General features: G+C 41.4%; 1 protein-coding gene across 1 annotated transcript in view; it reads right to left on the reverse strand.

Annotated features, from left to right (window-relative positions):
• LOC101443605 (cytochrome P450 3A12-like) overlaps positions 1-19439 on the reverse strand; it is a 91044-nt gene extending 71605 nt beyond the window's left edge. Inside the window, 3 exon segments of the mRNA XM_012523475.1 lie at positions 9952-10004; positions 18039-18132; positions 19369-19439. Of these exon segments, the coding sequence (XP_012378929.1) occupies positions 9952-10004; positions 18039-18132; positions 19369-19439 (218 nt within the window).
• Between the last annotated feature and the right edge of the window lie 3425 nt (positions 19440-22864).

Below are 22864 nucleotides of genomic sequence, written 5' to 3' on the forward strand. Positions count from 1 at the left end.
GCTCCTGAACATAATGGAGTTGGACTCAGATGTGACTCATTACACGTGTTATTCTGTCACTTTTACTGAACCTGTAATTGGTGCTGGGGTTTGTGTATGCTCAGGAGACTTGGATCTCTGGACTGTCCATGTGCCAGCTGGGCCCTGAGCCTCAGCAGAGTTGCAATACCTACTCTCCAGATTATTGGACTTACCCACTTCAGCTTATGGGGAGGTAAGAATGGTCGACCACCACACCAAGGAATTGCAAGTGTCTACAACTACAAGCAGAAGAATCACATCCATAAGTCATGTGAGAACTAAGCCCCCTCTCAATTTAGAGGTGGAATAGATATTGCCATCCCAGGGTCTACAGGATGGATATAATATGGGGTGGAGTGGACTTGCTGGCATTCTACTATAGAACTGTTGTGACTCTAACAATGGAAGAAATTGTATCATTGATGTGGAGTTAGAGGCCACAGGAGTTGCTGTGGGCAGGGAGAGGGAGGAAGAGGTGTGATATAGGGCATTTTTGGGACCTAGCATTGTCCTGAATGATATTGCAGAGACAGATGCTGGACATTGTATATCCTGCAATAACCCACTGGATGGACTGGGGGAGAGTGTGAACTACAATGTAAACTATGGTTCATGCGGTGTGGCAGTGCTCCAGCGTGTATTCACCAAATGCAATGAATGTGCCTTACTGATGAAAGGGGATGTTGATGTGAGAGGAGTGGAGTGGGGAGTGGGGTATATGGGAACCTCTTATGATTTTATGATGTAACATTTTGTGTGATCTATTTATCTTTTTTTAAAAAAAGACAATTTTTAAAAAGTTTTTTTAAAAAAAGGGAAAGTGTGTGTGCACAGCAAGCCAGTGCCTGCATGGTGAGCCAAGTGCCCACTTGACAAGCCAAATGCTGGCATTAGTGCCTGCGTGGCAAACCAAGTCTCTGTGCAGCAAGTTGTGTGCCCATACGGTGAGCCAGGGTCCAGGCATGTGAGTCATGCAGCAAGATGATGATGCAACAAAAGAGATGAAGGGCAGAGTCAAGGAGAAGTGCAGCAGAAACCAGGAACTGAGGTGGTGCAGCAGACAGGCAACTTCTCACCACATCAGAGGCCCCCAGGATCCAATCCTGGTGCATTGTAGAGGTGAAAAATATGAGAGGAGAAGACAGAAAGAGAAAGATGTACAAAAGATTACACAGTGAATGGATACAGACAGCAAAATCAGCAGGGTGGTGGAAGGGGGAGGGGAACAGGGAAATAAACCTTTTTTTAAAAAGATGTCAATTCTACTCAAATTGATATACAGATTCAATGCAGTCCCGATGAAAATTCTACCAGCATTTTAAAAAATAAATGGAAAGCATGATTATCAAATTTATTTAGAATGGTAAAGGGTCCTGTACAGCCAGAAACATCTTAAAAAGGACAAGTGAAGCTGGAGGATTCTCACTTCTGGACTTTAAATCATATTACCTACCTACAGTGGTAAAAACAGCATGGTACTGGCATAAAGACAGACACATAGACCAACGGAACTAAATTCGTGGTTCAGAAACAGACCCACATATCTAGGGTCAAGTGATTTTTGACAAGCCTGTGGTACAGAGGCAAGAGTGTCCTTTGTGAGCTAGAGCAAATGTACATCACTATTGCAGGGTGGTAGGAGTATGGAGAATCATGAGAAAAATACAACTGAAGTGACCTATGGACTGTGGTTAACAGTAATAATGTAATATTCATATTTATGCAAAAGATGTACTGTGTTGATAATGCATGGGTATGGAAAAAGTGTGCCAAATGTATGTTATGGACCTGGTAACAATCTGATGATATTATCTCATAATCTGTAACAACTGTTCCACCACAGTGCACTGCATTGATGGACGGGTGTTGTATGGGAATTCTGCACGTGTGCATGGTTGTTTTTTAAGTTTACAACTTTTACCATAAAAATATATTTAAAAAATAATTATAGGTTGGATTGGGAGAAAAATACACCAAATGAGAGATAGTTAGTAGCAAGATTTTGATGATATTCTTTCATAATTTGTAACAAATGTCTCACATCAATGCAAGGTGAGAGGATGGATGGGACCCCTATATGGTGTTATGCTTGTTTGCTTTATAAGTTCACAACTTTTACTAGACACTTATTGTTTACATATGTTCACATGCAAATGATAATAATAATAATAATAATAGGTTGTATTAGGAGGAAAATACACCAAATGTAAAATAGTTTAGTTAGTAGTAATATTTTGAGGGTGCATAATTACTAGTTTAAAATATTTCACAACAATGCAAGTTATTGTTGGTAAGGTGAGCTTTGAGAGCCCTTTATGATGTTATGTATGTTTTCTTGTAAGCTCACAACTATTACAATGCACTTATTGTTTATATATGAGTGATATACTTCAATAAATAAAAAACGTGATGAAAAAAAAATTCCACATTTCTTCTTTAAAGTCCGTAGAAATGAAGTATATAAAGAAATACCTGTATATCCTTCTTTTTTTAATTGAAATAGATTTTTACTTCTTTCTTTTATTTTATTTCAATTTTTGTCTTCTTTTTTTTATTCCAACCTTTTTCAAATGTATTTATTTTTTCTTTATTTTCTTTTAAATGTTACATTAAAAAAATATGAGGTCCCCATATAATTCCCACACCACCCCTCCCACATCAACAAACTCTTCCATCATTGTGGCACATCCACTGCAGCTGGTGAATACATTCTGGAGAACCGCTGCAGCACATGGACAGTGGCCCACACTGTAGTCCACACTCTCCCCCCAGTCCACCCAGTGGGCCACGACAGGACACACAATGTCCAGCATCCATCCCTGCAGCACCACCTGGGACAACTCCAAATCCTGAAAATGCCCCCACACCATATCTCTTCTTCCTTCTCCCGACCATCAACAGCCACCGTGCCACCCTCTCCACACTACTACTACAATTTCTTCCCTTACTAATCACAATATTTCCCCAGCAGAACACCAGTAAGTCCACTCTAATCCATACTCTATTCCTCCATCTTGTGGACCTGGGATGGCTATGTCCAGTCCCCTCTACATCAAGAGGGGGTTGAGATTCCACATGGATGCTGGATGCAATTCTCCTGCTTGCAGCTGCAGGCACTCTTGGCACCCTGGTGTGGTGGTTGACCCTCTTCACCTCCCTGTCAGATGGCCAGGGTAAGTCCAATAAAACAGAGGGTAGGAGCTGCAAGTCTGCTGAGGCCCAGGGCCTGGCCGTCACATGGACAGTTCAGAGATTCAGGTCTCCTGAGTATACACCAACCCAAATGCCAACCACAGGTCCTGTAAAAGTGACAGAAGAGGCATGTGTAGAAAGGTTATATCTGAGTCCAACTCCATCACACTCAGGAACACAAACTCCAAAGTAGGGCCAAATGACATGACCCTGAACTCCAGAGCCATCTGCCTTGACCATACAACCTGTGGGCCACTGCAGCCCTCAGGAGAACCAGCACCTGGGTTTCCATCTACCTTGGCTGTCTCTGGTACCCTGCTGAGGCTTGCATAAGCAGCACCCCCTGATGGCCTCCTGATTCTTTTTTGGAGAATCTTAGCCATATAAACTCACTTGTCCTTTCCATTTCCCCCTTTTATCTAAAGTCAAAACGCAGTTTTTAACACCTGATATTACATGTAGGCTGAGATATCCTGCCGGTCTGAGTTGACCTCTTTGTTCATGGTCTTTTTGTAGTTACATCTACAGTTGGTGCTTGGTAGTAATCCCTCGGTGCCAGGGAGGCTTATCCCTGGGAGTCATGTCCCATGCTGGGAGGAAAGCAATGCATCTACATTTTGAGTTTGGCTTAGAGAGTGGCCACATTTGAGCAACATGGAGACTCTCAGGAGGTAACTCTTAGGCACCCTACAGCTATAGGCTTAGTTCATATTTCAGGCACATAGGATCATAATCGGTGCCATCAGTATCAAGGGCTCATCATTGGACCATCCATCTTTATTGGTCTTTGCCATTGCATTTGGGGGGTTGCTGTTATTCCACTGGGGAATGTGATAGAGCTCCCCTGGTAAGGAATTCAGCACTCTCTCATCTGTCATTTCCAACTGAAACCACTATGAAAATATCCAAAACTTTCTATGTACCTGTATACATGCCCTGGAGAACTCCATGCCAACCATGTGCCCCCCACTAATGACACCCCACACAAGTGCTCCTCTCCTGCCATAGATGAACCTCTCTGTAGTCCAAAACTTCTTCAAAAAGGAAGCCCAATACATTGCCAGGTACCATTAATAGAAAAATGGAATATACTGATGGGTTTAAAGGTTAGATACAGAATACATAGAAATTTAGAAAAATTAAATAGAGGAAAAATAAATTGGGATATCAAAGAAATGAAAAAATGAAAAAGCTTTGTTTTTAACATTTTGCCTTTCATCACTGCTACAGGTGTTGCCCTGTATGTACACTGGCAAGGCAATTTCTTCCATTTCTTCCTCAGTGTCTACCTTCTTTCTTTCTTTTTTTTTCCTGATTATTAAGTTTCTCTTGACATAAGTTTTAGGTCACAGTAATTCACATATACAGTATATGGTACTCCCACATATCCAACATCAAACCCTTTGTCCCTTCCCCAACAGTGATCTTTATACATGTTCATATTATATTTGCTGCAGCTAATGTACAGATATTGAAATGATAGCTTTCAGGTATGGTTCTATTTGGGTTTACATCATGGTTTATATTTTAGACTATACAATTTTCTAAATTTTTAGTTATCATATGTTTTACATTATGGTTTACATTTTAGCCTATACTTTTATACATTTTTGGGGTAATTTAACATGACCTATATCCATCATGGCATAATCCTGTGGAACACTTCCATTGCCTTGCAGTTACCCCGATTCCATGTATTCAACATCTCTTTCCCCCTCCCCTCAGGGTCCACCATGACAATCAATCTTCATTACTTAAGGGACCATATTCAGAGATACTTACAAAAATGTTGAAGGCTTAACATACTTGACTACCTAACCCATTGGGAGTCACTGATTCTCTCAAGAGATACAATTCCCTCTGTTTGAGAACATCAGTCCTCCCCAGGATGTGGGTATACCTTCACTCTCACTGTATGGGTCTCCACCCAATGATACAATCCACTATGACAAAAGGAGCACTCACACACTCCCCAGAAGCTTGCCCTGTGTCAGATGCCCCCCTTCAGCATCCCAAACAGGCAACCATCCATATTACATTCTCTAAAGAGTTTTCTCTGAACCACAATTTCAACCACATACCAGAAAATCTCCCATGAGCTAATATTCCCTTCACACTCTCTCCAATTTCTTGGGCAATCTGACCCATCCTCCCACCTATAGCACCCTAAAAACCACAAAGCCCCACCCAAAGTTATCCCTATGTTCCCATTTTATCCCTTTCCTGTACAAATACCTCCAGCTTATCATAGATTTCACCCAAGTAGCTGTCAGCTCACAACTTTTCTCTACCCTCCAACTACCTTAAAGTTTATCATCCAGTCTCTAACTCTCTGAGACAGCTTGGTTTACTTATTTCATATCAGAGAGGTCATGTAGTATTTGTCCTTCAATGCCTGGGTTGCTTCACTCAACATAACGTTCTCAAGATTCATCCATGTGATCACATGTGTTTGTACTGTATTTGTTCTTATACCTGAGTAGTATTTCATTGCATGTATATACCACATTTTATTTATCCAGTCATCTGTTGATGGGCATTTGGGTTCATTCTAACTTTTGACAAGAGTGAAGAGTGTTGCTATGAACATTGGTGTGCATATATCAGTTTGTGTCCTTGTTTTCAGTTCTACTGGGTATATACCCAGCAGTGGAATTGCTGGATCATATGGCAAATCTATAGCTAGTTTTTTGAGAAACCACAAAACTGTCCTCCAGAATGGCTGGATACTGCTGCATTCTCACCAACAATGGATAAGTGTTCCCATTCCTCCACAACCTCTCCAACAATTGTAGTCTTCTGCTTTTTTGATAGGTGCCAGTTTTATGGGAGTAAGATGGTTTCTCATTGTTGTTTGAGTTGCATTTCCCTAATAGCTAGGGATTTGGGGCATTTTTTCATGTTTTTTAGCCATTTGTATATCATCTTTGGAGAACTGTCTGTTCAAATCTTTTTCCCATTTTTTAAATGGACTGTTTGTTTTTATTTTCAAGATATAGGAGTTCTTTATATATGCAAGATATAAGTCTCCTATCAGATATATGGTTACTAAAATTATTTTCTCCCATTGTGTAGGCTCTCTTTTCACTTTCTTGACAAACTCCCTTGAGGTGCAGAAGGATTTAATTTTGAGTAAGTCCCATTTATCTATTTGTTCTTTTGCTTCTTGTGCTTTGGGTGTGAATTTCCTATTACAAGGTCCTGTAGATGCTTCCCTACAGTGCTTTCCAAGTTCTTTATGGTTTTGGCTCTTATACTTAGGTCTCTGATCCATCTTGAGTTGATTTTTGTATAAGGTGTGAGTTGGTAATCCTCTTTCATTCTTTTACATATGGATATCCAGTTCTCCAGACATGATTTGTTGAAGACACCATTTTCTCCCAGTTGAGAAAGTTTGGTGGCCTTGTCAAATACCATATGGTTGTATATATGAGGATCTATATCAGAACTCTCAAGTCTGTTCCATTGGTCTGTGTGTCTATCCTTGTGCCAACACCATGCTGTTTTCACTACTGTGGCTTTGTAGTATGTTTTGAAGTCAGGTAATGTGATTCCTCCAATTTCATTTTTCTTTTTCAATATGTCTTTGGCTATTCAGAGCCTTTTTCCTTCCCAGATAAATTTCATAGTTATTTTCTCTAGTTCTTTAAAGAATGATGTTTTGGTTTTTATTGGGATTGCATTGATTCTGTAGATCAGTTTGGTAGTATAGACATCTTAATAATATTTAGTCTTCCTATCCATGAACAGGGAATGTTCTTCCATTTATTGAGGTCTTCTCTGATTTCCTTGAACAGTGTTGTGTAGTTTTCTGTTTATAAGTCTTTTACCTCTTTAGTTAAATTTATTCGTAGGCATTTGATTTTTTTAATTTACTATTGTGAATTGTATTTGATTCCTGATTTCCTCCTCAGATTGCTCATTATTGGTGTACAGAAATGCTACTGATTTTACCTTGTAACCTGAGAATTTACTGAACTCATTTATAAGTTCTAGAAGTTTCATTGTAGATGTCTCAGGATTTTCTATGTATAGGGTCATATCACCTGCAAATAGTGAAATTTTGACTTCTTCCTTTCCAATTTGGATGCCTTTTATGTCTGGTTCTTGCCTCAGTGCTCGAGCAAGTACTTCTAAGACTATTTTAAATAGGAGTGTTGATAGTGAACATCCTGGTCTTGTTCCTCATCTTAGAGGAAAAGATTTTAGGATTTCACCATTGTAAATGATGTTAGCTGTGGGTTTTTCATATATACTCTTTATCATGTATAGAAAGTATCCTTCTATTCCTATCTTTTGCAGTGTTTTTATCAAGAAATTGTGCTGTATTTTGTCAAATGCTTTTTCTGCATCTATAGATATAATCATGTGATTTTTTTTCATTCAAACTGTTTATGTGGTGTATTACATTAATTGATTTTCTTATGTTGAACCATCCTTGCATACCAGGAAGGAACCCCACTTGGTCATGGTGTATAATTTGTTTAATGTTTTGTTGAATCCGATTAGTGAGTATTTTGTTGAGGATTTTCACATCAAGGTTCATTAGAGAGATTGGTCTGCAATTTTCCTTTCTTGTGGTGTCTTTGTTTGGCTTTGCTACTAGAGTAATGTTGGCATCAGAGAATGAGTTAGGCAATGTTCCTTCTGTTTCAATTTTTTGGAAGAGTTTAAGCAAGATTGGTTTTAGTTCTTTCCAGAATGTTTTGTAGAATTGGCCTGTGAAGCCATCTGGCCAAGGGTTCTTTTTAATTGAGAGGTTTTTGATAACTGATTCTATCTCTTTACTTGTGATTGGTTTGTTGAGATCACCAGTAAGAAAAGTAGAGAACATAAAAATCTGAATATGAGGAGGAATACTGTGTGAATTAAAAGGTCTCTCTGTTCAGGAGAGAGGGAAAGAGAAAAGAAAGGACAATAATATAAAGAGTGAATATAAGGCAGAAAACAGAACAAAGGTATTAGTAAAAAATTCCAAAAAAATAGGGGGTCAAACAAAGTGAGGTGTAATGTAAGAGAAACAATCAATGATGGAGGATAGAAAGATATAGAGAAAGGGAATAGTGTTGGAGGCCAAAATCAATACACACAGAAAAGAGGAAATGGAGGATGAGGAAATACAGCAAATGTGACGCTCTCCCTGCAGCACCTAATTAAGAATAAGAAAGCAGAGAAAGAAAGAGGGAAAAAAAGGGACAAAAGGGAGTATGGAAGTGAGCAGGAAAAAGAAAAAGAGAAAGAAAGAAAAAAGGGTCTTGGGGGAATAAAGAGGAAGGAAAAACAAAGAAAAACCAAACAAATACTAGGGAAAGTTTCAAGCCAGGAATTCTGTGTGTAGGTAAATAAAATGCTTCGGGATCTGACGTTCCCCCTTTTTTTCCCTTCCTCACTCCCCTCTCTCCCAGGCAGCAGGAAAGCTGCCGAGAGGTCTGGTAGGAGATTCAAGTGGGTCCTTGTTGAATCAGCTCCACAAAGAAAACAATGACTCTTAATTTCCAGAGAGAGAGCACCCACACCTCACCAGGAACCCCAAGTATGCTATTCGAGGCTTGGAAAGCACCTCCCACAGTCCCTCTCCTTAGGCGTGCTATGAGAGGGCTTGTTGACTTTCTGACTCCACCTTCTCCTAGGCCAAGTTTCCTATCCCAGGGTATTTAGGTGAATCAGGCTTTCTCAGCAGATTCACCACTCCTCTCTTCCCAGACTCTCCCCAAGCCAGCCAGTATGCTCCTCCAAACACAAGAAAAGGAAAAAGGGAGAGAAACACCAGAAAATCAAACCCAAACTAGACAGGCCCCCTTGCTGCACCCCCCCATGAATCTCTCCCACCCATGGAGTCAGTCCAAAACTGGAGGGCTAAGACAATCCCAGAACTCCAGAAGGGCTGGACTTGGGAAAGGGAAGTCCGGGACTCTGCAGACCCAGGGCACATAGGTCCGTGGAACATGGGCTACGGGGACGCAAAGGACATGGACCTGGGGACCACACATTCGGGGTCCATGGGGCCCAGGAACACCACCGCACAATGGACAGTTCTCAGGAAACACTGTGGCTGCCAGCTTCAGGGGGGAGGGTCCTGCCAGTCCACAGCTTCTGACCTCTGTACTTGTAAGCCACAATTCTACCTTTAGCAACGACCACCTCTGCCACTCTCTCTCCAAATTGGTGGCCACAACCCTCTGCCCTGCAAGCCCCCAAGACAGCCCACTCTGGCAAGACTCCAACCCCACTCGGCCACCTCTTCCTAGCTGTATATCCTTCTATTGGGAACTTCAAAAACAATTTCACACTTGGGGAGGAAGTAAAAAAGCTGAAGACAATGGTTTCCCAATACGTTTACCTCTATCCTGCAGACCTTCCTTCAAATGTACACATTAAATACTAAATTTATTTATTAGCACATATTAGAAAGGTTTGAAATAATGCATGTTTATGCAATTAAAGAGGATAAGAAAGGAAAAATGGAGCAAGAGTAAGAGCCTTTTGAATAGAAAGGAAAGCTAGGAGTTCCTGGCAAACCAAGTCTGGAGAAAGGTGACAACCTGTCACCTTATGGGCCAATTTCAGACGGTTAGACCTGGACACCTGGTGAACCACAGGATTTGGCAGAACAAGTCTCCAAGATCTGAACTATAAATGGTTTCCTCCAAGAACCTCTGGACTGAGATTGTCCTCCATACATTTGGGTGCCTCATCATAACTAAAGGTTTACCCAGTGGAAGTTTCCAGAATACTTACCCCCATATTTTCCCATACTTTTTAAAACATTCCATGTCAAAATCCCAAAGACCCTGCAAAGAGAAACAGAATGAACTTAGATTATTAACTTAACTTTGTATACCTCAACTCTCTCCAGGGGAAAATTGACACTAAACAGATGAATTCTGGCTTTCACTGGCTTGTGGACGGAAAGTCTTATTTAGTGACATCTTAGGGAAGAGGTGAAAAAATAGAGAAGATATGTAAATGGAGAATTTAAAGTAACCTTTGGATTTTCCCCAATAGAGTAACTAGTGAACAACTTGACGTTATCTCTAAATAAAAGTAAATCCTTGTCTTTCTGATGGGTTTTACTTCTGCATTTGCTATCTCTAAAATGCCATATCCCTCTGCATTAGTTACAGTTCTCTAGGGAAACAGAATTGACAGGATATCTGTAAATAGTAGGAGATTTTATAAAATTCTCCCATGTGATCATGGGGATGCACAAGTCCAAATTCTACAGGCAGGCTGCAAAAGCAGAGACTCCAATAAAGTTCCTTCATGAGTTCCCAGGAGACGTTGGCTGTCCAAATTTGATCTGGAAAATTCTCAGTGCTGAAATCACTTTTCCTTTTAAGGCATTCAACTGAGTGGATAAAACACTACTCATTGCTGAAACCAATCTCCATTGTTGATTGAAGATGTAATCAGCCATCTATGCAATCAACTCACTGATGATTAAAGTCCATACATGTCTTTGTATTATAATTAGCCCAGTGCTAATTAAACAACTGGGCACAATTATCTGGCCGAGTTGACACACTAGACTAACCATCACAGTCCACCCCTTGTCAAGTTGGCAGCCACACACATCACCTTAAACTATACTTAGTCCCTAAATAGAAACAATAACAGACATACAATAGTCAATTGTACTGATTATAATAGAAAACACAGTAATTCCCTACAGAATAGGGTGCAAGTCCTTGGATAATATTCACACTTAAACTTAACATCCTTAAATATTATGACCTGAACTAATATAATTTATCTCATATGATAAGGGAAAAAGTTAGGGAAGAAAAGAAAGATATTTGTTTTATGTATGTATAAAATCATATTCATAACAAAACAAGAAAGAAATATCCATGACAATTACAGTTCCCTTTTCTGTAACTGGTCACATGGGCAAAGATCATATTTATCACTCCCTTCTTCCACTATCCATTCCATGTTCCCTTTATGCTCAGCAAGAACCTCAGCTGGCCATAGTTCTTTGTGTGTACTAGTCAGTCAAAGGGGTGCTGATGCAAAGTACCAGAAATCTGTTGACTTCTATAAAGGGTATTTATTTGGGGTAGAAGCTTCTAGTCACAAGGCCATAAAGGGTAAGTTACTTCCCTCATCAAAGTCTGTTGCCATGTATTGGAGCAAGATGGCTGCCAGTCTCTGTGAGGGTTTAGGCTTCCTCTTTCTCTTAAGGCTCTGTGGTCCTAGCTTCTTGCAATCTCAGCTGTAGGCTGATATAGATCTTGTCTCTCTTCCCAGGGCTCATCTCTTTCTGGGCTCAGCTGCTCTGCTCACTCCACATGGCCAGCTGTAAACTATCTATCAAACAACTCAGCTCTCTCCTGGGCTCCAGCATCAAAACTCAATTCTCTGTGTTCTCCTTCTCCATGTGTTTCATTCCCTGTCTTGGAGTGAGCATCCATTTAGATAGCCCACAAAGGGTGGGAAGATGGGGACACAAGCAGAGTCACCCTAATGATGTGGTCAAATAAAAGCCTTAATCTTGATTTAATAAAGTAACAGTGAAACCACTGAATCTAATACAATCTAATATGCCCAGAGAAACAGGCCAGATCACAAACACAATCCAATAATTATTTCTGAAATTCATAAACAATACCAAACTGCCACATGAGGTGACCCAAACTTTCATTCTTGAAGATTCTGGGCCATTGTTAGTGCTGCTTGGATTGGATTGTTGCTCTTTTCCATTGACTTTAACCATAGGGCATGGCAGTACTAAGAGATGACCTTGAGGATCTCCAGAATTCCAGGCAAACTCTTCTTTACTTCTATTGTGTAATTGTAGTCTTATTTCCCCTTGATAGTCAGGATCAATCACTCCAGACCATACGATAATTCCCCTCTTTGCCTGTTGATTAGGAGGCACAAGGAACTCAAAGTGGCCAGGTGGCAACTTAACTTCCAGTTCAATGGAATCATTGTCATTTTCCATGGTGGAAACACTCCTCCTTTTATAATTAAGATATGCTTACCAGCAGAACTTAAGGTTGCAGGAACAGAAAGCAAAAATTGTCCTAGTTGATCACTAGGGGTAATAGTGATTGGTGCCACTCCAACCTCCACATCTTGACTCCTGAACCCATGAATCCTGTCTATGGGAGAAACAGCACCATAACATCCATAGAGTGGACAATGATTTATAGCATACACAGTCTCCTAGAGAACATTGCCCCAGCTTTTCAAAGTATTGCCCCCTAGTAGGAGCCATAATTGAGTCCTCAAAAGATCATTCCACTGTTTTATCAATCCAACTGCTTCAGGATAAAGAGGAACAGTAATTCCATGGGCTTTTGTCATTCCCACACATCATTTTCTGTGAAACCGTTTCCATGATCAGAAGCAAAGCTTTGTGGAATGCCATGGCAGTGGATAAGACATTCGGTAAGTCCATGGACGGTAGTTTGGAAGAAGTATTGCATGCAGGGAATGCAAATCCATATCAGTAGTATATCTTTAAAAAATCTCTGCCCCTTCCATGATGGAAGTGGTCCAATGGTATCAACTTGCCATGAGGTAGCAGGCTGATCTTCAAGGGAAATGTGGAAATTTGGGGACTGAGTGTAGGTCTTGGATGCTGACAGATTGGGCACTCAGCAGTGGCTATAGCCAAGTCAACCTTGGTGAGGGTAAGTCCATGTTGCTGAACCCATGCATCACCATCGTCCCTAACTCAATGGCCACTTTGCTCATGAGCCCATTGGTTAGGGACAGGAATGGCTGGGGAAAGAGCTTAGTGCTAGTCACAAGATAGGTTATCTTATCCACTGGATTATTAAAATCTTCCTCTGCTGAAGTCACCCTCTGGTGAGCATTCACATGGGACACAGACGTTTCATGTTTTTGCCCACTCAGAAAGGTCTATCCACATACCTCTTCCCCAGATCTCTTTGTCATCAATTTTCCAATCATTTTCCTTCCAAATCCCTGACCATCTGGCCAAACCATTGACAACAGCCCATGAATCAATGTATAAATGCACCTCTGGCCATTTCTTCTTCCAAGAAAAATGAACATCCAGGTGCAGGGCTCAAAGTTCCACCCACTGGGAGGATTTACCCTTACCACTGTCCTTCAGTGATGTCTCAGAATTGGGCTACAGTCTGAAGTTGTGCACTTTTGGGTGGTACCTACATATCATGCAGAACCATCAGTTAAACAGGCCCAAGTTTTCTCTTCCTGAGTCAGCTGATTATAAGAAACTCCCCAAGATGCCAAAGCTGTGGGCTGGGAAAGAGAAGATAACATGGCAGGAGTGCAGACCATGATTAAGGGGTCATGATTCTCTGTTTCTGTAATCTGTGTTAGGGTTATTTCACTCAACTGACAACAGTTCTGTTTATACAGATCAAATGGGAATTTAGTAGACTGCCCATGTAGTTCACTTCTAGGTACCCCGGTGATCTATTAGACAATGCCAGAGCTCTAAGCAACTCAGACTCTTTTGATTGTTGCTTTCAGTCTGCCTTTCATTGCTGTAGCCACATCCATCTTCTCTTTGGTGATTAACTGCTGATGCTTGATTTTTACAGCAAGACTTTTACTGATGGAGAGCCAATCATCCCCATAATGTTTACAACAGTTTCTACAGCAATATCTGAACTACAGAGAAGAGCTACCACAGAGCTCTTCAGAAAAGATGGAGTTAGTCTTGCAAATTTATTCCTCACAGTCCTGATTAAATGTGTATCCTCTGGACCTTCTTGGCGTGAGTAGGCAGGTCTTAAATGGTAAATCCATTCTAGCTTTCTAATCTCTCTAAACCTTTTAATTCTGTCTTATACCATATACCAGGGTAAATCAGGCATCTCAACCTCAGGAATTCTTGGCCATCTTTGGTTCATATTTCAATCAGTCACCCAAACAATTAGAGCCCTTTCTAATAGCCCCTTGAGCTACAGTGCTGAGTCCAGAATTTCTGCTTAGTGGGCCCCCCAGCCTGATCCAAATTTATATTCCTTCCACCATTATCCCATACCCTTAGTATCCATTCCCACACATATTCCCCTGATTTCTATCGATATAAGTTGGAAAACTCATGCAGCTCTTTTAGAGTATACCATACTTCCTCGTGGGTCACACTTTGTACTTCACCTTTGGGGGTTTGTTGTGATTTTAGTCTAGTAATAGGTCTTGAAGAGAAGAAGGGTAGTGGGGGTGGGTGAGGAGTAAGATTAGAAATGCCTTGAAAGCTCCTGACCCCAGGGTATTCCTTTGCATTTTCAGCTGCTGAGACAGGATTAATCTCTTCAGGCAGGGGTTGGAAGGCAAATTCCTCAAAGCAAGGTAGAGGTTAGGCAGTACATCCTGAAGTTTGAATGTTACCTGCCTCAGGGCTGAGAGGAGGTTCAGAAGTCCTGGGGCAGGTCATGAAAGGTTTATCTGACAAAGTCTTAGCAGAATGTAGGGTTCCAATATTCCCACAAATGTCATCATCAACCCATATGTCTCCATTCTAAGGATCAGGCTTCTACTCCTTTCAAATCATTGCCTTCACTTTAATAGCAGATACGCTGAGAGGTTGAGATTTTCTTTCTTTTGTAACTCTGCTACTCATACAATAAGACTCTGGTCTCATTTTCAGAGATCTAAAACTGTGGTTACATGAAACAAGATTTTCTTTCAGGGCTAAAGAGACCCACAGGTTTTATGGCAATGGCAGATGCAGTTCACTGCCATGTCATTTGGCCCTTCTCTGGAGTTGGTGTTTCTGCATGATGGAGCTGGACTCAGATGTGATCTCTTTTCACAAGCCTTTCCAGCTACTTTACTGGAATTGTAGTTGGTGCTGGGGTTTAAGATATATCTAGGGGATCTGAATCTCTGGACTGACAATATGATAGCCAGGCCCTGAGCCTCAACAGACTTCAGCTCCTACACTCTGGTTTATTGGACTTACCCCACTCAGCTAACATGGAGTTGAAGAGTGTCAACCACCACACCATGGAGCCTAGAGTGCCTACAACTGAAAGCAGGAGGATTGCATCCAGTATCCATGTGTAATCTAAGCCCCCTCTTGACATAGATGTGGAATGGACACAACCAAGCCAAGGTCCACAGGAAGGAGGAATACAGTAAGGATTAGAGTGCAGTTAATGATATTCTATTCATGAACGATTGTGGTTAGTAATCGAGAAATGTGGCATTGGTGTGGAAAAAGTGACCACAGTGGCTGCTGGGTGCAGGGAATGGGAGGAGAAGATGAGATGTGGAAACATTTTTGGGACTTGGTGTTGTCCTAGGTAGTGCTGCAGGGACAATTACCGGACATTATAGATCCTCCCATGGCCCACTGAATGGAGCATGGGAGAGTATGGGCTATGATGTGGACCATTGACCATGAGGTGCAGCGATGCCCAGAGATGAACTCACCAAATGCAATGGATGTGTCATGATGATGGGGAGAGTGTTGCTGTGGGGGGATGGGTGGGGTGGTGGTGGTGGGGGTGAATGGGGACCTCATTTTTTTTAATGTAATATTTTTTTAAAAATGAATAATTAAAAAAAAGATTTTCTTTCAGAGCACACATAGAAAACTTCCCATCATTCATATGGCATTTAAGTTGCAAATTTGAAGACTTCTGCTCATCCCATTCTTTTGGGATGTATCCAGAGTATCTACGAGGTGCCAGCCAACATCATTGTATCTTTTGATTCTCTCTTGTGATCATGGGGATGCACAAGTCCAAATTCTGCAGGCAGGCTGCAAACAGGGGCCCAATAAACATCCTTGATGAGTTCCCAGGAAACATTAGCTGTCCAAAGTCGAGCTGGAAAATTCTCTCAATGCTGAAATCACTTTCCCTTTTAAGGCACTCAACTGATTGGATAAAACTTCACTCATTGCTGATGGCAATCTCTTTGGTTTATTGAAGATGTAATCAGCCATCTATGCAATGAATTCATTGATTATTAAAGTCCATAAATGTCCTTGTATTATAATTACCCCAGTGCTTGTTTGACCAAACAACTGGGCACACTTACTTTCCCAAGTTGACACATTAGCCTAATCATCACACCCTCTGAGTTATAACCACCATGTACACAAAGAAACTGAGGCTTCTTTGCCTTCCTTGCTCAGCATCATTTTTATTGATCTCATCAACTCTGTTTAGAATTTGAGCAGAATTAGAAAGTTAATTCTTGTTGTCTCACAAATTAAAATAAGTCTAAGGTATATTTGTTGAGTGAGAAAGAGAGTGAATGAAAGGCGGACAAAGTAGGCTCAGGCTTCCTGATTTCCATCTTAGCATGGACAAAATGTTGAGATACCATTTCCTTACAAAACACTCAAGTTAAAATCCTTGCCCTGAATTTTCCCTTCTGTAACTTAGAGAAGAAATTTCCCATTGCTAAGTTTCAGCTGTGATGCTTAAGGATGCAAAATAAAGTCCCAGAAATATGGATTTTGGGGTTCATCAACTAAAGCACTGATCTTGGAAGAGTGGAGACAAAATTATTGCTTTTTCAGAGAAAGAAAGAAGTAATTTTAGGTGGTATTTACATATTCATTTTTTACTTCCTCTACAGCCATTTTCATAATGTTTTCATAATTTTGATACTTTCAAAAGTTTCATAAAACTGCTTTCTTCTAGCTCTTCCTGATTTTCTGTATTAATTTTCAGGTGTACGAAGGTTTATTTGGAATTATCAGTGTAGTTTTTAGAGAGAAAGGAATTTAGAAATTACATGGCCCTATTTGCAATTTCACAGATGAAAAATCTGAGACCACAAAATTCCTCTGCAAGGTTCAATTTAGTTTTTTGATACTCCAGCTTTACATTCTAAAATGCCTTTCTACCTACTTTATTTATTTCCAAGTGTTTTTCTACTAATATTGTTGTACATAGATGTCATCATTCTCTATTTACATCTTGGTCTCAATTTATAGATAAAAATATATATTTAAATAAAATTTTAATATATTTACACAAATTTTATGATATAATCATAAATAAATTGTGCATATATAAACTGTACATATATTTTACATATTTCCAGGTATTATATATTACATATATTGTTTGCCATATGCCCCAGAGTTTGGAGAGGGCAAGTTTTCCACCCTAATTTTTAAGAATGGTGCTGACATCCTAGGCTTCAGAGATGGTAGAACACATTCCAAGGGGATTAGGAAGAGTTTGGACACCATTCCATTTTTCTTAGCCTGTGGCACCTATTGAAGGAAAATAGTAACACAAAAAGTAGTGTTTAACTTTCTGTCTCACAAAGATATCATGGGTCTCAGAAGTTCAGAAGAAGCTATGGAAATAACCACAGGGGAGTCTACAGTTCTCTGCTTTCCACGTGGAAAACTATCTACAGTGGACTGGAGAAGTCCACTAAGTGCTAATGATAAGATGGAGAATCCTTGGGCTGCTTCCTTATCAGAAGCTGAAAAGTTATCCATGAAGGAAGGACAAAAAGGCTGCACTGAATTCATGAAGCTAAGAAGAAAGTTTTAATCTAGCGCACCAACCTTAATGGGCTTCTCTCAATCTGCATTACACTAACCCATATGAAAATAAGCATTCCAGGAACCTGCACCTGACAGAAAGTGAATCATCTTCGTGATGCTCACAACATTTGAGCATCAAGTTCTTTACTTGACTCTACCAGAGAGTTGGACTATTCAGACAAAATCCTGCAGATGACACTATAACACAAGGTGTACAGCAGGACAATGTGCTACATGGGGCCTACAGCACTGTTTCCAGAAGGTATGGAACCTCAGAAGTACCTCCTAAGAAAGGGCACTGTTACTCATGGAACCAGGTGGGTATTTGCAAACAAAAGAAAAGAGAAACACACACATTGCGCAAGGCCAGAACAGTTCTCAGAAAAGGCAGAGGTGTTGGCCCAGTAATTCCCAGCTTCTTAAAAGTTCCAAATGTGTGGGTTCCATATCTACACAACGAAAGAGAAATCCAGGTCACTGTATTTGTGAGCTAGTCATGGATAGAGGAACTATAACAATCAAGGTAAGGAGGCAACACATAGACAATTAATAATAATAAAAAACCCCAATGGCAACCATTACATTTCATCATCATCTCCTCTCCCACCTCCACTGAGAGACCCACAAAAAATAATGATGATTTGGTAAAAGCAGTAAAAATCTTCATGGGAACAATCTTAGAGTGAATACATTAGCAATCTTGAGTGCTCCTGGGAGGTTCAAACTGAACTCTCTTGGGGCTTTCACTTATGTCTATTTAGTAAGTTGATTCTTTGATGATTGTAGGATTCCCTTTCTAAGTGGTGAGGGAAAGAATAATCTTTCTTTTCTCATGATGAAGATTTGTAACAGATGGTTACCAAGAGCCTAAGATAAAATAGTTCCTGTAGGCTACTCTGACAATTTTATGCCTTACCTTCACTACATGGCCTGTCCCCAGTTTAGCAAATGGTCCTTCTTAAATAAGACTTTCAAAGGGGCCTCAGAGCAGCCACAGCATTCTTACTTCTATAGATTGAAAACCATGTGCAAGATTCTATTGGTTTTGTACAAATGAAAATGCTTTTTTGCTTCAGTCAGGCCTACATTGTTGGACAGTTTGGCTGCTGTGAGCTGCAGGGGAGTGTGACTGACCAATATTTTCCCTTAATTGATATTGTTAGAAGTGACAGCCTAAAAATACATTTCCAGACTAGGCCTCCCCTGTGGCATCTGTTCCTCCAACCTGATAGTTTTCCACGTGGAAAGCAGAACACCAGGCCATTTCATTCCTTCCAGTGTGGTCAGTCAGGAAGCAGCCTGTTTGCTGCTCTGGATGTCAGCTCTCCTGAAACCTAACCAGGCTGCTGCTCCTCTGACAGGCCTGCCTGCACCTCATCTTTGACTGGTCTTCCATTGACCCCACATATATGAGTGCTGGATTCTTGCAATTTTTTCACTCTAGTGTTCCTGAGAGTTGGCAGAGTAGAAGAAGAAAAAGACTGAAAGCAAGAGGCTACTGACAGCCACTGAGAATGATGCTGTTGGTCTACATGGTGAGCCCCATAATGGGAAATTCAGAAATTATGGCTGAGAAGAGGCAATAAAAAGAGAGGGAGCTTTGGAAATCCAACTACCTTCTGGTGACCTTAAACAAAGCCTAGGAAAAGTGTCCAGATCAGCAGAGAGGTCTGGAAAATGCTCACATATAGAGGATCACCAGACAGGTAGCAGGAAGAGCCCAGGTTTCCACAGAAAAGCTTGAGACCAGGTCCATTATGACTCCCCTTCCAGGACTCTCCCCTCTGAGTTCTCCTGTCTCCTCAGCCCTGTGCAGATCCAGGGAGACAAGCTGTGGTGTGTATAAGCAGGAGAAGAGGGTTGGGTCTGGGCTGCAACCAGTGGAAGGGCCACCTGTCCTGCTCCTGCCATCCCAGTACCCCAGGTGTGCTGTCCACCTTTCAGGGCACTGGGCAATCCATGTAAACTACCACATTTATCTCCCTTAAGTTCAGGCCTTTTGAAACATCAATAATTCAACAAGCCAAGGTTATCCATAAACCCAAAGGTTATTGGCCTTGAATCTTCCCTGACCTGTCCTTGTCTGGTAGCCTAGCCCCAGACTGCCCTGCATGATTGCCCTCAACCAAAACACTGATGTCCCAAATGAGTTACATCTACAAATCTCTACCCATGCATACTCCTTTGGCTAGAATTCCTTTGTGATTCATGGTCAACCTCACACAGTACCCCCTCTGTTAGTTGTTTCTCCCCAAATTCCTCAAACAGCTTGCACCAACTCCTGGGTAACCTCCACCCCTGTACACATTTCCATGATCCTCTTTACCCTCCACCACCACTGTTTGTTTCCACAATTGTTTCTCATACCAGACATTTTGCTTCTTGAGGGTAGAGCCCAGGTGGCATTCCCTGTTTTGTCCCTCATACCAGGCAGGTGCTTTACACAGAGTGGATATCCAGAAATTGTGGGTGACCTAACCAGGTTGCCACGTGTCCTGATCCCACTCACTCAGCATCCTTTACTGCACATTCGGGCCAGTCCACAGGATTCCATTGACAAGAAGTCTCATGAAAGAGGGACAGAATATTGAAGGGATAGAACTGACATCACCTTGAGCAGCTTCAGTGCATGTTACTCCCATCCAGTCCCTCAGATAAACATAGCAGAAGGCACATCAGACAGACTTTTGACCAAGGAATGGTGTCCTGTCTCTGTAAAGATTATGTCTCCTGTAGAAGTGAGTGTGAAGGGGGGGCAGCTGCCCCATTGGTTAGGTGGCCCTACCACCTTAGCCACCAGTGCTGTGGCCAATTTCACTGTAAACAGCTCAAATGGCAGCTAGTCCATTGCGGTTATTCTGACAGATGTCCTATTTCAAACACTTACAGAAAAAACTGAAAATGCCCTCACTGATCACTTTTATATTTATTATTTATTGAAATGATAAAAGGAGGAGGGCAGGGCAAGATGGTGGCTGAGTGAACTTCCCTGATAGTATCTCCTGCAGGGAGTCGGCTGGGCGGCATTGAAGGCTCTTTGGGACCGGGCTTTTTTGGGATTTTTGCTGGTCGGGAGGTGTCTGGACATCGATTTGGAGGGAAGGTAACAGAGAGGATGCGTCTGTGAAATATACACGGAGGTCCCAGCTGCAGGCGGAAGATTCCCTCCTTGGGTGGGCGGAGCAGCGGCATCAGGTGCTGCCACAGCGCGGGGAGCTGCTGCTGTGGGGTTTTTTTTTTCTTTTTTTTGGAGGCTCTGCAGTACTGGGGAGTTCGTGGGCCCTAGGTGGCCTATTAGGGGGTTGGTGGGACGGGAGGCGCTTGCAGACTGATTTGGGCAGACAGACAGGAGTTTTATGGCAAAGCAGGGGGAATTTTTGATTGTGGACACAAACAATAGCGCTTCTGCCTAGAGCCACACACCCCCAAGCCCGGCTGCTGACCTACAGCCTTCTTAAAGTGATAGCAACAAAGAGACGCTACCAGGGTCTCGTAGGGTAGGAGATGTTTGGAAGCTGATTAGGGGAATATTTTGCAAAGCGTGGGAATTTCGGGTTTGGACTCTGTTATTAGCGTTTCGGGCTGGAGCCCCTCCCCTGGACCTGGATATTGATCTGAGTCATTAAATTGGCTGCAGCCTAGAGGCGCCCCCAGGTGGCCATTCCGGGGGACCACAGGGTGGGAGGGTTCCTGAAGTCAATTGGTGATATATCCACACAATAGACCCTAGTGAGTGAGTGAATTGTAGGGAGCAGAACACAGGATAGAGCTTGTGGATGTGACCTCACCCATAGGGCTGGCACCCAGCTCTTGGGATCCCTGAAGGCTGTGATGCACTGTGGTGCTCCCAGGCTTCCTGTTAACTGGACTTGAGGTTGCCAGGTCTGAGTCCCCTGGACTCTGGTGGCCCACACCCCAGAGACTCACACCTCTTGAGTCCTCAATATCTCAGACTTTCCATCCCTGAATTGACCACACCCTGAGGTCCATCTGAGGTCCTTGAATGTCCTAGCCCTCAACATTTGCGTTTTTTCTTCTTTGTTTTCTTTTGTTTTTATTTTTATTCTATTTTTATTTTTTATTCTATTTTTTTAATGTTCTGATTCCTGGCATTGCATTATCCCCTAGTATTTTCTCCCAGCATATCCCCCAAAGTCTTTTTTTTTCTCTCTCTCTCTCTTGTCCCCCATCTTCTTCTTATTCCATTTTATCTTAACAATACAAAACAATAGGTGCTGCAGGAAACACCTCACATTTGCTGGGTTTCCTCATCCTCCACTGCCTCATTTCTATGTGAATAGATTTTGGCTATCTACACTATCGCCTTTCCCCTACATCTTGATATCCCCCATCATCTACTATCTCTCCTATATTCCACCTCCATTTCTTTGATCCATAAAGTGTCTAACTCTTAATTTCTAATACCTTTGTTTTGTTTTCTGTCTGGTATCCACTCTTGAAACTATTACCTTTCTTTTCTCTTTCCCTCTCTCACGAAAACAATAGCTTTTTAGTTCACGCCATATTTCTCCCATATTCAGTTGTCTACTTCATTATAGGTACTCTACCTACTGCTATAACTCTACACAATTTACATGATCTAACCTCCATCCTCCCAGAACTCATATTGTTGCTTTGTTAACATATATCACCAATACTATTTTACACTTTTTCCTTGCTTACTCAATTGTCTTTCCCAGCACTAATACTTTCCTTTAAAGTGAACTTAACCAGTAATAAGAAATTAGAATAAGAAGAACAAAGTGACAAGGAGAAGATATAACACTTACGCAAAAACAACAGCTAATTAATTTCCAAGACTAGACAAAGAAGCTAAGAAACTGATTAAACCCGTCAAGAAAAAATGATGACCAGACAGCAACAAAAATCTACAAACCAAACCAGTAATCAGGAAAACAGGGCTGAATCCAATCAACAAATTAAAAATCAGGAAGGGGAGCAGAACTTCGCACAAGCAATGAAAGATCTCAGAACATTTATCACCAACAAATTTGATGAAGTAAAGGAAGAGGTTAACAACATGAAGACAACACTTGGAGGGGAAATTGCAGACATATGCAAAAAAATAACAGATATGATGGAAATGAACACCACAGTTCAAGAAATCAAAAATACACTTGCAGCAAATATCAGCAGACTAGAAGAGTCAGAGCAGAGAAT

The sequence above is a fragment of the Dasypus novemcinctus genome, chromosome 23 (assembly GCF_030445035.2).
Source record: "Dasypus novemcinctus isolate mDasNov1 chromosome 23, mDasNov1.1.hap2, whole genome shotgun sequence".
NCBI lineage: Eukaryota > Metazoa > Chordata > Mammalia > Cingulata > Dasypodidae > Dasypus > Dasypus novemcinctus.